The 13,651-nt window shown below is 41.5% G+C and overlaps 1 protein-coding gene across 1 annotated transcript; it reads left to right on the top strand.

The window, feature by feature from the left end:
- Positions 1 to 3,669: 3,669 nt before the first annotated feature.
- On the top strand, positions 3,670 to 13,368 carry odc1 (ornithine decarboxylase 1). The gene is made up of 12 exons (XM_072561724.1): positions 3,670 to 3,846; positions 7,173 to 7,319; positions 7,401 to 7,554; positions 7,753 to 7,926; positions 8,009 to 8,181; positions 9,181 to 9,315; positions 10,464 to 10,549; positions 10,699 to 10,778; positions 10,854 to 11,013; positions 12,218 to 12,330; positions 12,408 to 12,622; positions 12,966 to 13,368. The coding sequence occupies exons 3-12, from the start codon at positions 7,453 to 7,455 to the stop codon at positions 13,111 to 13,113; spliced, it is 1,386 nt and encodes a 461-aa protein (XP_072417825.1). The 5' UTR covers positions 3,670 to 3,846; positions 7,173 to 7,319; positions 7,401 to 7,452; the 3' UTR covers positions 13,114 to 13,368.
- Positions 13,369 to 13,651: the final 283 nt, after the last annotated feature.

Genomic DNA, 13,651 nt, shown 5'->3' with positions numbered 1-13,651 from the left:
GAAGCTTGACCTCTGAGGTCTTTATCTGACTATATTCTGCAGCAAAACTTTGTACTGTATCTTGCCTCTCAGTAAGAGAGAATCTATAATATTCCTTTTATCTGCTATCACCAGTTTGTAAAAGTTTGATGATTTGTGACCTATGCTAGTTTCTAAGTTGTATGTTTCCCAGTTTCTGAATCTGTAGTTGAGACACTGCCTTCCTACTCTTTTCCTCCAGTGGCCTAGGAGGTGTGAGGTTGGCTCTACTCACGTGGGTCTTGCTATAGGGAACCTGCAATGATAGAGCGAGAAGGATGAGAGTGGAGAGCCTGTGCCACTATTGGAGGAGGCTTGAAATAAATCATATGACGATTGTGATGAGGCTAGGTCTGTGGGATTGGAGTTCAGAAGTAGTTGTGGGTATGAAGGAAACTGGATTTCTAGGTGGCCTACCTCTTGCTGTGCCTTTGGCCATGATGTCTGCCGTCCCCTCCTAATTACTGCTAATATTGTCTCATGTCATCATGCATAATGCAAACTTTAGGCAATATATTAAAATGAAGATTGTGGTGTGGAACCAAGCAATAAACACATTGCTGGTTGGTTCCCTGCTCAAAAGCTGACTCAAATTTTATGCTTTCAAATCAGCCTGCATTTTTTTTTAATCTCTCCATCCTGGAGGTGTCCTTCCTCTATTCCTGATGAAGAGCTTTTGCCCGAAGCATCGATTTTCCTGCTCCTCGGATGCTGCCTGACCTGCTGTCCAGCACCACACTGATCTAAACTCTGGTTTCCAGCATCTGCAGTCCTCACTTTTGCGTACCTAAAAGTCAGCCTTCACCTTGTGAAAGGGAGATGCATTCTGGCTGCATACTTTTTTAAAAGCATCAACTATTCAGTAATTTTTGCACATCTTTGTAATATCTTTGCAAATTCATTTAATTCGAATACTGTGAAGAAAAGAAAAGCTTTACATCTTGTAGATTCAAAGAAAGCAACAATTTTTCCTGCAAGTGAAAAGGGAGCTGATTCTTTGGCCAATCAACTCTACGTGATTAAAATGTTGCCATGGAAAATGCCCCAGGAAGATACTGTTGCCATGCTTGAGTTCAATTAGAAAAGGTGCAGCAACTAGATATGCTTTTTCTGTTTGTAGTGGACACACAGCAAACTTTATTTCACTTGGCACCTTATGAGCACAGCATTCTCAGTAAACAGAGTAAAAATATATACCTGAAATACCAGAAATTTATTGTATTATCACAATCCTTGTGATGTGATTAGTCAGCTGAAGGTGTGACTGAGAAGGCTGTTCGTTGGTAAGTTTTGTTTAAGACAAAGTTGCATTGTTATTTAAGTGATTTATACTGTAAATAAAGTATAACAGTGATGGAGAGGTCCAGGAAGGGGAGGGAGGTGTCAGAGATGGTCCAGATAAATTTAAGGTCAGGGTGAAATGCGTTTGTGAAGTTGATGAATTGCTCAACCTCCTTGTGGGAGCATGAGGTGGCGCCAATGCAGACATCAATGTAGTGGAGGAAGAGGTGGGGAGTGGTGCTGGTATAATTATGGAAGATCAACTGTTCTACGTAGCCAACAAAGAGACAGGCATAGCTGCAGCCCGTACGTGTGCCCATGGCTACCCCTTTGGTCTGGAGGAAGTGGGAGGATTCGAAGGAGAAATTAAGGGTGAGGACCAGTTCGGCCAAATGAATGAGTGTGTCGGTGGAAGGGTACCTGTTGGGGACATCTGGAGAGGAAAAAACGGAGGGCTTGGAGGCCCTGGTCATGGCGGATGGAGGTGTAGAGGGATTGGATATCCATGGTGAAGATGAGGTGTTGGGGGCTGGGGAAACGGAAGTCTTGGAGGAGGTGGTTGGCATGGGTGGTGTCTCGAACATATGTGGGGAGTTCCTGGACTAGGGGGGATAGGACAGTGTTGAGGTAGGTAGAGATGAGTTCAGTGGGGCAGGAGCATGCTGAGACAATGGGTCGGCCAGGGTGGTCCGGCTTGTAGATCTTGGGAAGGAGGTAGAACCGGGCAGTGCGGGGTTCCCGGACTATAAGGTTGGAAGCTGTGGGTAGGAGATCTCCTGAGGTGATGAGGTTCTGTATGGTCTGGGAGATGATGGTTTGGTGATGGGGGGTGGGGTCATGGTCGAGGGGGCGATAGGAAGAGGTGTCCTCGAGTTGGCGTTTGGTTTCATCGGTGTAGAGGTCAGTGCGCCAGATTACTACTGCGCCCCCTTTATCTGTTGCTTGATGGTGAGGTCGGGATTGGAGCAGAGGATTGGAGGGCTGCGCATTGTGAGGGTGAGAGGTTGGAGTGGGGGAGGGTGGTAGACAGGTTGAGGCGGTTAATGTCCCGGTGGCAGTTGGCTCCCATCTGAAGTTTTTAACAACTGTGAATAGAGAGAATTACGAATTGAGAACTGATACTCCACTGTCTCACTACTGATTGAAGGGTGTTAATGTAAGCAAAAAGACTAATAAGGAAGCATCAACTTTATATGGAAGAGCTGCTCTTTCAATCAAAGTACTCTATGCTCCAGAGAGGCATGGTTTTTTATTCGAGGTGGGATAGGAAGAAAGATGATTACTACTTCTTGAGAAATGTTATCCTCAATGGCAAGTGAATGTAAGCAAAATAATTTCATTGCAAAAATGCAGTTTGAACATGTGGATGCTTAGGAATTGGATGTGATGTAGTACTGAGCAAACTGTGGCAAAGTGGTATTCCTCCTAATGTCCAAGGAGGCCTGGCTTCAAGTCCCATCTGCTCTAGAGCTATGTCATCAGAAAATAGCTTCAGTATTCTGGCACAGGAGGCTGATAAGCTTAGTCAGCTGGATGGTTACTTTGCAAAGTGGTTAAATTCCCACACTGGCTGAGTTCACAAAGCAGGACTCAATCTTAGTCTCTCCCCTCACCTGAGAAATGGTGACCTGCAGGCTAAGCCACCACCAGTCCATCACCTGTCTCTCAGGACAGAGCAGTCCTATGCTTCAGTAAAAATCTGGTGACTTTACCCTTCCACTGGCGGTATCACTGCCTTCTGAGTGGGAAATCAAGTGCCACCTGGTCCGCAGAGGCATGAAAGAACCTGCTCTACTAGAATACCGTAGAACCTCTATTATATCAAACAAGACGGCCAGAGAGTATTTTGTTCGGATAATTGATCGTTTGTATAACTGGAAACAAGCAGTAATTTTGGAGTGCTGGTTATCCACACATTTCTTGGTTATCTGACAATGCACGTCATAATGCCATTTAACTGATAACTGAATGCTGAGTTGCCTAATGCTGTTTTTACGGGACCTTGAGATCTCGTTTGGATAATTTGAAATTCGGATAATTGATGTTCGGGTAATCAAGGTTCTCCTGTAATGAAACATAACCACAAGCTGATGGGGAATTACTGAACAGAACCACGTCATCGGACTGACATGGGGGTTGGCGTGGCAAGAGGTAGTCTCCAAGCAATCTTGATTTAATATGCTGCTGGTGTATTATTTCCTTTTGAAACGACCAGCCCCAACATTGAATCTGCTGGCAGTGAGGTCCCAAGGTTGGGGGGGGGGGGGTGGTGTGCAGACTGGCCAGGAGCTGTCAATCATGGTGACGTGAGGCAATGGGCGGGGCTGGGGAGCTCGCTCCTCTGATCACAGACAAGAGCAAACCGACCAGGGCCGGTTTGGGCCGGAGACGTCGCCTGGCAACCCGGCTTCGCTCTATAAAAGGCGGCGGGACGGCGGCCGACCGGCTTTATCCTGTCAGCGGCGGGACGTGAAGGAGGAGAGCGCTCCTTTTTATTTTCCGAACGGATTTCTTCGATGGACATAGTCTTCGTAAATGTTTTTTAAGGTAACCGTTTTCCCTCACACTGTTCCTGTCCGAGTCAGGCCGTTGGTGCGTTTATATAAAAGTCATAACGTGACTTCAGCTAAACGCCACGTGTTAATTTGGGTTGACGGTGCCGGGAAAGTCACCGTTTTCCCTCAGAAGATCACAACGGCCACGTCTGTAAGTTTAAAAGAAAGTCGAATTCGCTCAGAGGGATTTCATATCGTTCTTTGTAAAAATAAAAACGAAATAATATGCGGCGTGAAATTATAAAGAGAATCCACCTGACCCCAGGGCATTGGCTGAGTGGTATTGACGTGTTTAAATTAACGCCATGTTAGTGATCACGGTGAAGCTCTGGTGTTTCTGTGCCCCCCACACCCCGTCCCTCCCCGGCCGCTCTGATGGAGTATCCTCCGCCGGCTCTCTGCCGGTGAGCGGCCTTCACCCCCCCGCCCGCTTCCTATTGGTCATCGGGACCGTCAATCAATGCAGACGTGTCAGGGGGCGGGGCGAGAGTGTGCCCACTGTCCTGGCTGTGGGGGCAGAGCCAGTCACTGCCCAGTCTGAGCTAGGCAGGGTCGCTGCCCAATCTGAGTTGGGCAGGGCAGAGCCAGTCACTGCCCAGTCTGAGCTGGGCAGGGTCGCTGCCCAATCTGAGCTGGGCAGGCCAGAGCCAGAGTCGCTGCCCAGTCTGAGCTAGGCAGGGTCGCTGCCCAATCTGAGCTGGGCAGAGCAGAGCCAGTCACTGCCCAGTCTGAGCTGGGCAGAGCCAGAGTCGCTGCCCTTACTGAGCTAAACATCACACAACAGCAGATTATAGTCCAACAAGTTTAATTAGAAGCACTAGCTTTCTGAGCGCCGCTCCTTCATCAGGTGGTAGTGGAGTACACAATTGTAAGGCACAGAGTTAATAGCAAAAGTTTACTGTGTGATGTAACTGAAATTATACATTGAAAAATACCTTGATTTTTTTTGTTAAGTCTCGTCTATTAGAATGACCATGTTGGTTTCCCTTCCTTCATATGTAAATCACGATTTTTAAAAAAAGTTTACATTCTCAGGTTAACTTTAACAATTGGTGTCAGCTCAGATAATATGTTGAAGATGTTAGTTTCCTGTGTGCTGTTGTCTGTGCCATAATGTTTAGGCCAATTCTAATCTAAAAAATGAGTCTTACATGGATTAATGCAGTTTTTGAGCAAAGTACAATGTAACTCTGCAAGTACAAATTCACCCCACGAACCTAATATGTGTATGTGTGTGTTTTAGTATAGAATTAGTCTAAACACAGACAACAGCACACAGCGCTAACACCTTCAACACATTATCTGGGCTGACACCAATTGTTAAAGTTAACCTGAGAATGTAGCTTTTTACATATATAAATTTTGTGATTTACATATGAACGAAGTGAAACTAACATGGTCATTCTAGCAGATGAGAGACTTAACAAACAATCAAGGTATTTTACAATGTATAATTGTAGTTACATCACACTATAAACTTTTGTTATAAATTCTGTCTCACAATTGTGTATTCCACAACCACCTGATGAAGGAGCAGTGCTCTGAAAGCTAGTGCTTCCAATTAAACACACTCCAGAGTCACTGACCTTACTGAGCTGAGTAGAGCAGAGTGAGGCACTCCACACTGTTGGACTCACTGACCTTAATGAGCTAGACAGAGCAGTGTCAGGCTGTGTCCACTGCCAGAGTTATTGATCTTACTGAGCTGGACAGAGCAGAGTCACTGGGAGAAAGTGAGGACTGCAGATGCTTGATATCAGAGTCAAAGAGTGTGGTGCTGGAAGAGAACAGCCAATCAGGCAGCATCCGAGGAGCAGGAGAGTTGACGTTTCGAACATAAGCTCTTCATCAGGAATCTCTGCAGACTCACTGACCTTACTGAGCTGGGCAGAGAAGAGTGAGAATGTGCCCATTACAAGAGTCACTGATCTTACTGAGGTGAGTTAAAAATCACACAACACCAGGTTATAATCCAACAGGTTCATTTGGAAATATAAGTTTTCAGAGTGCTGCTCCTTCGTCTGGTAGCTTATGGAGCAGAACCATAGGATACAGAATTTATAGCAAAAGATCATGGTGTCATCCAACTCATGCGATATATTGAACAAACTTAGATTGCTGTTAAATCTTTCATCTTTTAGAATCGGTTGCAGGTTTTGATTCATTAATATATAATTCCAAAGCGTTTTCAAGTCACATTCCTGTGATAATGTAAGCTTTTATTAAAAAGTGACAGCTCGGTGCATTAAAGATGCAAGGTTAGAGTCTTATGTATTCCAGTCTTGCGTCAGACTGGTTCTATTTCCAAAGTAGGAATTTATAAAATGCCACATGTATTGACTGTACTTTTTGAACGAAATAGAATGTATCTGCAATTAAGAGTTCTGCAAATGCAAATTCACCCCATAGATGTGTGTGTGTACATTCATGTGAGGGAGAGAAAGAGTGTGTGTGTCAGAGAGAGTGAGAGTGTGTTGCCTGATGGGGATGGAGTATATGCCTGTATGGGTGAGAGTATAGGGGTGTTTGTGTGTATTTGAGAGAGAGCGCGTGTGTGTCAGTATGTAAGAATGTGTGTGCTTGTGTTAGAGTGTATAGTGTAGAAGGGTGACCTGTAGTGTGACATGAATCCAGGGTCCTGGTTGAGGCCATAGTCATGGGTACCAAATTTGGCTATCAGCTTCTACTTGGCCACTCTGCGTTGTTACGTATCCCAAAGTCTGCCTTGGAGGATGGTCACCCAGAGATCAGAGGCCAAATGTCCTTGACTGCCGAAGTATTCCCCAACTGGGAGGGAACATCCCTGCATTGTCTGAGCTGAGATGTCACCTTTTCTATAAAACTTTAATGTTATCTCAAGAATGTGATTTGAAGGAAACTTTGGGACTGGCATATTAATGAATCAAAGCCTGCAGTGGATTCTAAAAGATGGAAGACTTAACAGCAGTCTAGGTTTGTTGAATATATTGCATCAGTTATATGACACTGTGATCTATAGAAATTCTGTGATCTTGCCCCACTGGCTTCCTGACAAAGATGCAGCGCTCCAAAAGCTTGTACTTCAAAATAAACCTGTTGGACTGTAACTGGTTGTTTGTGAGATTTTTAACTTGGTCCACCCCCCATCCAACACCATGGACATCATGGCTTACTGAACATGTGAAGAATGACAGTGCCCACTTCCAAAGACACTAACCTTGCTGAGCAGAGCAGTAGCTTGCATTTGTGCAGTGTGACTTGCTTAGTTCAAAGGGGCTAGCATGTTTTCACTTTTAATTCTGTTTATTGTGCAAATTTGTCTGATTTCTTCTGTTTCAGAAAGAACAAGTCACAAAGGTATATAACGGCTACGCAGAGAGCCCAGACCTTGCACTCTATCTTAGAGGGTTCAACTCTGTTGGAAAGCCACCTTGGCCAGACAGCTGAGTTCTGCTTTTAACTAGATTCCATCTCTTACTTGCCTGTGTAAGTATAAATGTTTAACGTTTAACAGTGTGTTCAATTAGATGGATTGTTGTCCCATGTCACTTAACTGCTTTTTTCCAGTTTGTTGCATATTGCAGATTCCTGCTTCGTGCATCATCCTATAAATTTCAGAATGAATGACTTCAGCAATAATGAATTTGATTTTGCCTTCCTTGAGGAAGGATTTAGTGCAAGGGACATCTTGGAAAGCAAAATAAATGAAGTGTCTCATTCTGTAAGTATTTGTCACTTGATTGCCAGTTACTTGATTATCTAACCTTGAAGTGATGCAAACTGACCTTGCTTTCCTTTCCCCATTTTAAACTATGCTGTTCTGTGGACTTGCTATCAGCATTTTTCGGCACTACTGATTGTATTTAATTTAGAAGTATTTCTAGCATGGAAATTTGACCTTGTACTATTGTATTCTTAGGATGACAAAGATGCTTTTTATGTTGCCGACTTGGGTGATGTTGTCAAAAAGCACATGCGCTGGCAAAGGGTTCTTCCTCGTGTGGCTCCTTTTTATGCTGTCAAATGCAATGATGACAAGGCTGTGGTTAAAACTCTTGCTACTTTGGGTGCTGGATTTGATTGTGCTAGCAAGGTATGTGAAAGCCTGACTTTTGCATTCTAGCTTAAGCTTGCCTGTGCTATTGTAGTGATTTTAATGCAGTCATTCTTTGCAGACTGAAATTCAGATGGTACAGTCCCTTGATGTTCCAGTTGAGAAAATAATCTATGCCAACCCATGTAAACAATTGTCTCAAATCAAATATGCAGCTACACATGGGGTGCAGATGATGACATTTGATAGTGAAGTGGAGCTGATGAAAGTAGCAAGAGGTCATCCAAGTGCAAAGTAAGTTGCTGGTTTTTATATTAAAGTTTCAAATTTGTACAAAAAATGCAGAAGTAATTTTGGAACTGGCGGATAGCTTTGGGCTTTTTAAGGAAATAAAGAAATGACAGATCTTTAATTTCTGATATGTTTTTGAAATGATGCTTTCAAAGATATTTAAGGGGGTGATAGAGTTAGTAGATAAAATTTAGATGGTGAGAATGAAATGTAGAATGAGGATGTTTTTGTAAGGTGTAGATAACTTGGCGAACTGCTAATTTAAGTGTAGTGGAGGATGGATATATGTAATCAGTTCTGCAATTTTGTTTGCACGGTTTTTCAACAAATCTAATAAGAAAAAAAATGAAGTATTTAAAGCTAATGGAAGTGTTTTCTCAAACTGCATTTACATCTTGAATGTAGAGATGTCGAGTGAACCCAAATGTTCAACAGTCCTTTGGATTTTCGGGGATTCCAAATGAAAGAAGAGATCTAATTACGAGTTGAAAAGCTCTGTCCACTGGAAATATGCAGGATGACAAATTACATTTTGTCCTGTATGTGCCTTTCTTTACGACTGGACATTTCAGTTTAGTTAGTAGAATGGGCAAAATCAGGTTTTTTACGTGAAATACTGGAGAATCTTGGCTGAACGTTTTGCTTGCCCTTCAGGCATGAGTTAATTCGTTAATGATACTAAAGCACTCTTTTTCAATTGCATATCTGCCTTTCTTTGTATATAACTTGATACAGTAGAATGTCTGTTAGTTTTTTGACCTGATTATTTCAGAATTTCTTATTGAGCAAACCGTGTGAGTTGATCTCGCATCTGTCAGGGCTTTGGTCTGGCAGGTCTTAATTCTGGGATGTTGTTTCCTGTGCAGGTTTTCATGTTTTTAGGTTGCCTGTGGTGATTCATCTGGATTTGGGATTCTCCTTTTTATAATGTTTCATTGACGCCTTTATCGAACTAACGTCAAATCCTGGCGTAAAATGCATCCACCTCTCCCTCTGTCCTAGGCTAGTTCTGCGCATTGCTGCTGATGATTCCAAGGCAATCTGCCGCTTAAGTGTGAAGTTTGGAGCAACACTTAAGACTAGTAGACTCCTCCTTGAGCGTGCCAAAGAGCTGGGTATTGACATTATTGGAGTAAGGTAGATTGTTCATATTATCTTGACTTTTACTTTGGATTTGAGCAATTCCATGGTAGATGAGACATTTGAACATGTTTGAGTTATTCTAATTTTGAACAGTTGTAATTAATTGAAATATTGATGTTGATGCAATGCACCAATCAAAAAGTTACAATGCACTGAGGTTATGTTGTCTAGCCACTTTATGCTGGCTCTCCGTAAAGGCAACCTGTTCATTCCTAGATTCTTCTTTCTGCATTGCTCTGCAAATTATTTTCTGTTTGAATGATCTTCTTCGTATGCCATGGTTGAAAAATGTGTCTCCTCCATGATTTTAGGCAGCATTAATCATGCTGCATTTTATACTCTAAAATCCAAAATGAATTTTTTTTAAAAATCTGTGTCCTTGGTGTTCTCTCATTCTGCCAGTGTGGGCAGTTTCTCCTCTTCTACCCTGTCCAGGTCCTTGATTATTTTCACCATCTTCATCAGTCATCTTCAATACTTTTTAAGGAGAAAACCCCAGCCTATCCATACAACAGGGGAGTCTCATCCCAGGACCTCTTTTCACCTCTGCATCCAGAATTGGACATGACTCCAACTTTGGCCAAGTCAGTGCTTTAGCATTTCACCATAGAGTATCAAGCCAAGGAAACTATCTCAGTTTTTAAAAACACCGCATTCTACACACTTCTTGTTAACCACTTTCTCAATCTGCCATGCCACCTTCAATGATTTATACCTATGTGCTCCTTGGCTTCTCTTTTCCAGTACCCACTTTAAAGTTGTATCATTTTTGTTATATGTTGTCTTTCCTCATTCTTCCTAACAAAATGTATTACTTCATACTTCCGAGTTAGCCTTCATCTGTCATGTATCTCTCCATTCCCCACAGCCTTTATCCTGCAGTCATAATGTTATCCTCAGTTCACAATATTTACACAGCATTATTTGACAACTTGTGTCAGTTATGGACGAACGCATTTACTTGTAGACAAGATGATACGCTGGAAGGTTTGCGAGGTTATAAGATTAGTAGTGTTTTTAAAAAATGCATTAGTGTTATAAAAATTTAAACATTTTAAAAGCACTCCTGTACCTCATTGGTTGAACTCTATTGGCTTTATTAGGTACTGACTATGGACTAATTTTTGTCTCCCCTGTGAAAGCTTTCATGTGGGAAGTGGATGTACAGACGCTCAAACATATGCCCAGGCTATTGCAGATGCTCGTTTTGTTTTTGATTTGGGGGTAGGTTTTTTTAAAAATGTTTTCACTTTAACAGTTGTGTGCTTGAGGATACCTCTATTCTTAGTGGAGTTTGAAGCCATCAAAAGTATCATCATTTGGATTTGTATGTTACCCATTTTATCTTCCTTACCATGTTGTCTGAATTGTAGGTAGAGTACGGCTACAACATGTACTTGCTTGATATTGGTGGCGGCTTTCCTGGTTCAGAAGACACGAAGCTTAAGTTTGAAGAGGTGAGAAATGTTGCTATTGGTCCTTAAGAGAACCTTATCTGGAAATGAAAGTTGCTTAACTCTCAAAATTTTTAGATTGCAGCTGTTATCAATCCTGCACTGGACAAATACTTTCCCATTGATTCTGGGGTTCAAGTCATTGCTGAGCCTGGTCGGTTCTACGTGGCATCTTCTTACACACTTGCTGTGAACATTATTGCCAAGAAAGTGGTTCTCACTGAACAGAGCAACTCTGGTGGGTATATCCATGGTGATATAGCCATTTATTGCATGTTAAACCCAGAAATTCTGTTCAAAGAAGATTATATAAAATTCATTACCCTCTGAAACATGCCAGAAAGACGCAGAAATCTTTATCGTGTTGATGTTTGCTATTTGTCAGTGACACCACTAGCGTGGGTCCACTTTCTGTACTAACGGAGGTTACCACGAAAGTCCTCTGAGATTACAGTGACTATTCATTTGGGCACATGAAATATTAGAATGTTGGAGAATTTGAAAGTATACAACTTAATTAAAAAGGCAAATATAAGAGACATTGGGCAAGGGAATCAAATAATTAGCAGGGAATAGAGCATCTGCTGGGCTCCCTCTTGAAGATCTCTATTGCAATATCTTTGTATTCATCTAATCATTCAAGTAACTTAAGAATTCACTAATTTTTATGCTTTTTTTTGTAAATGTCAAAAGATTTTCACATTGTGGAAAGAGGCATTTCAGCAAATCATGTCAGTCATCAACCATCTACCTATTTCTAATTTCATTTTCTAACATTTGGCCTCTGGCCTAATGGTGTTTTAAGTATTGTCTTGTTCCTGCCTCTACCACCTTTTTTGACAGTGGAGTCCAGGTACCCACAACTGTCCTTGTGGAAACAAATTGCTCATATCCCTTCTAAATCTCCTGTTGACTGAATTGCTCCAGCTCAGGCAACATTTTCATGCATTTCTGCGTACCCTGTAAAAGACTTTCCTCCATATTTACAACACCAATGTTTGTGTCATCTGTGAACTTCCTAACCAGATGTCCTATAGTTATCTAAGCATTAATATACATTATAAAGCTATAGTATGCTACTGGACACAAACATAATTATAATCCATGACCAACGCCCTCTGCCAATTGCCACAAAGCCAATTTTAGATCCAATTTGCTAAATTAGCCCTGGAATTCATGAGCTCTTGCTTCTTGAGCAGCGTCTCATGTGAGATTTTGTCAAAGCTTTACTGAAGTCTATGTAGACTACATCTGCTGCTCCATCCTAAATAATGGACTTGTTGCTTCAAAACAAAATGTGTTTGAAGTAATCCCTGGATTTGCAAACGTTTCCTATGTTTGCAACTGAATTCAAACTAAAATTTAGCATTCTGTCTTGATTGGAATAAGGCATACTTCATTTTCAATTTAATGTTTATTTACAATGTGACTATCTTTTAAAGATGAGGATGATGAATGTGACAGGACCGTCATGTACTATGTGAACGATGGTGTTTATGGTTCATTCAACTGCATACTATATGACCATGCTCATGTAATACCAGTTCTACTTAAGGTAAGACCTTTCTTAACATCTTTATTTGAACACTTATGTGCAATTTATGTGCATTAAATTAGTTATTATTTCTTTAGAAACAGAAGTCTGATGAGAAGCTGTACTTGACCAGTATTTGGGGCCCAACCTGTGATGGACTTGATCGTATTGTGGAACGTTGCAGTATGCCAGAGCTTCAGGTTGGAGATTGGATGGTGTTTGAGAACATGGGAGCTTACACTGTTGCTGCTGCCTCAACATTCAATGGATTTCAAAGACCTCAGATTTTTTATGTTATGTCAAGGCCAATGTGGTACAGTATTTCATTATTTACTCTGCACTCTATTTTCATTCTTGGTTTTCCTATTTTAGTGTACACTAATAAAGTAAAGAAAACGTGAGACCTGTTGGAATAGTGCAGTGATATTGCAGTTTAAAATGGTGCTTTCCCCCACAAGTTTGAAATTTGGCTTAGAAGTATTTTCTGGAAACCAGTTATGTCTGCAATATCAATTTGCAGCCTGATCGATTCAACACCGACTTAAATGTTTGCTCTTAGTCATCTCAGTGTCTCCGTGAAATTTAGATTTGAAAACATCTTTCATCTACTGCCAAGCAGTGCCATGGTGTATAATCTATTTTATTTATTCTCCTAGGCAACTAATGCAACGAATGAAGGAAGGTGACTTTCCATCCCAAGTAGAGGATCGTGCTGCTAATACTCTACTGGCGTCCTGTGCCTGGGAAAGTGGAATGGAACTCCTTTGTTCTTCATGCTCTTCAACAGGAAGAGTCAATGTCTAGATTGTTGCATAGAACTTCACTGGCCATTTGACAGTCTTAAGTAGAATGTTTGGGTGATATTAAATGGCTGCTGTTTGGAACCAGTAAATTGTTCTGAGTGCTTCAATTTTAAAGTTGTGGTTTAGTTTATGTATGCAACAAAATGGTTGACTAGGAGATGGAATCACATTCTAAAGTGTTCCTATGGAAACTTGTTTACACTTTTTATAACATTTTTGTATTATTATTTGAACTTGAAATAAAAGATTAAACTTATTTGAACTTTGGTCATTCTTATTGTTTATAATATGTGGTGGTGAAGGTTTGAAAAAGTTGCTGACCTGAAGATTTCAGCTGTTGCTTCACAGCTACTGCCTGACTTGTTTAGTCACGATTACAGGTAGTTCTGGGATAGTGTGCATTTCAGCGGTTTGATTTGGCTATAACATCGCTTAAGAATTGGGGAATGGTATTTTTCAGAACGCTTACCTCTGTTGGCAAGTAGCACGATTCCAGTGGGGATCGGTTCACATGCTTCGTTCTGCATATGCGCCAGTGT

Source organism: Chiloscyllium punctatum, chromosome 3 (genome assembly GCF_047496795.1).
Source record: "Chiloscyllium punctatum isolate Juve2018m chromosome 3, sChiPun1.3, whole genome shotgun sequence".
In the NCBI taxonomy this organism is placed as follows: Eukaryota; Metazoa; Chordata; class Chondrichthyes; order Orectolobiformes; family Hemiscylliidae; genus Chiloscyllium; species Chiloscyllium punctatum.
Note: the sequence above shows the minus strand (reverse complement) of the source record. Positions and strands in the feature narration are given on the sequence as shown.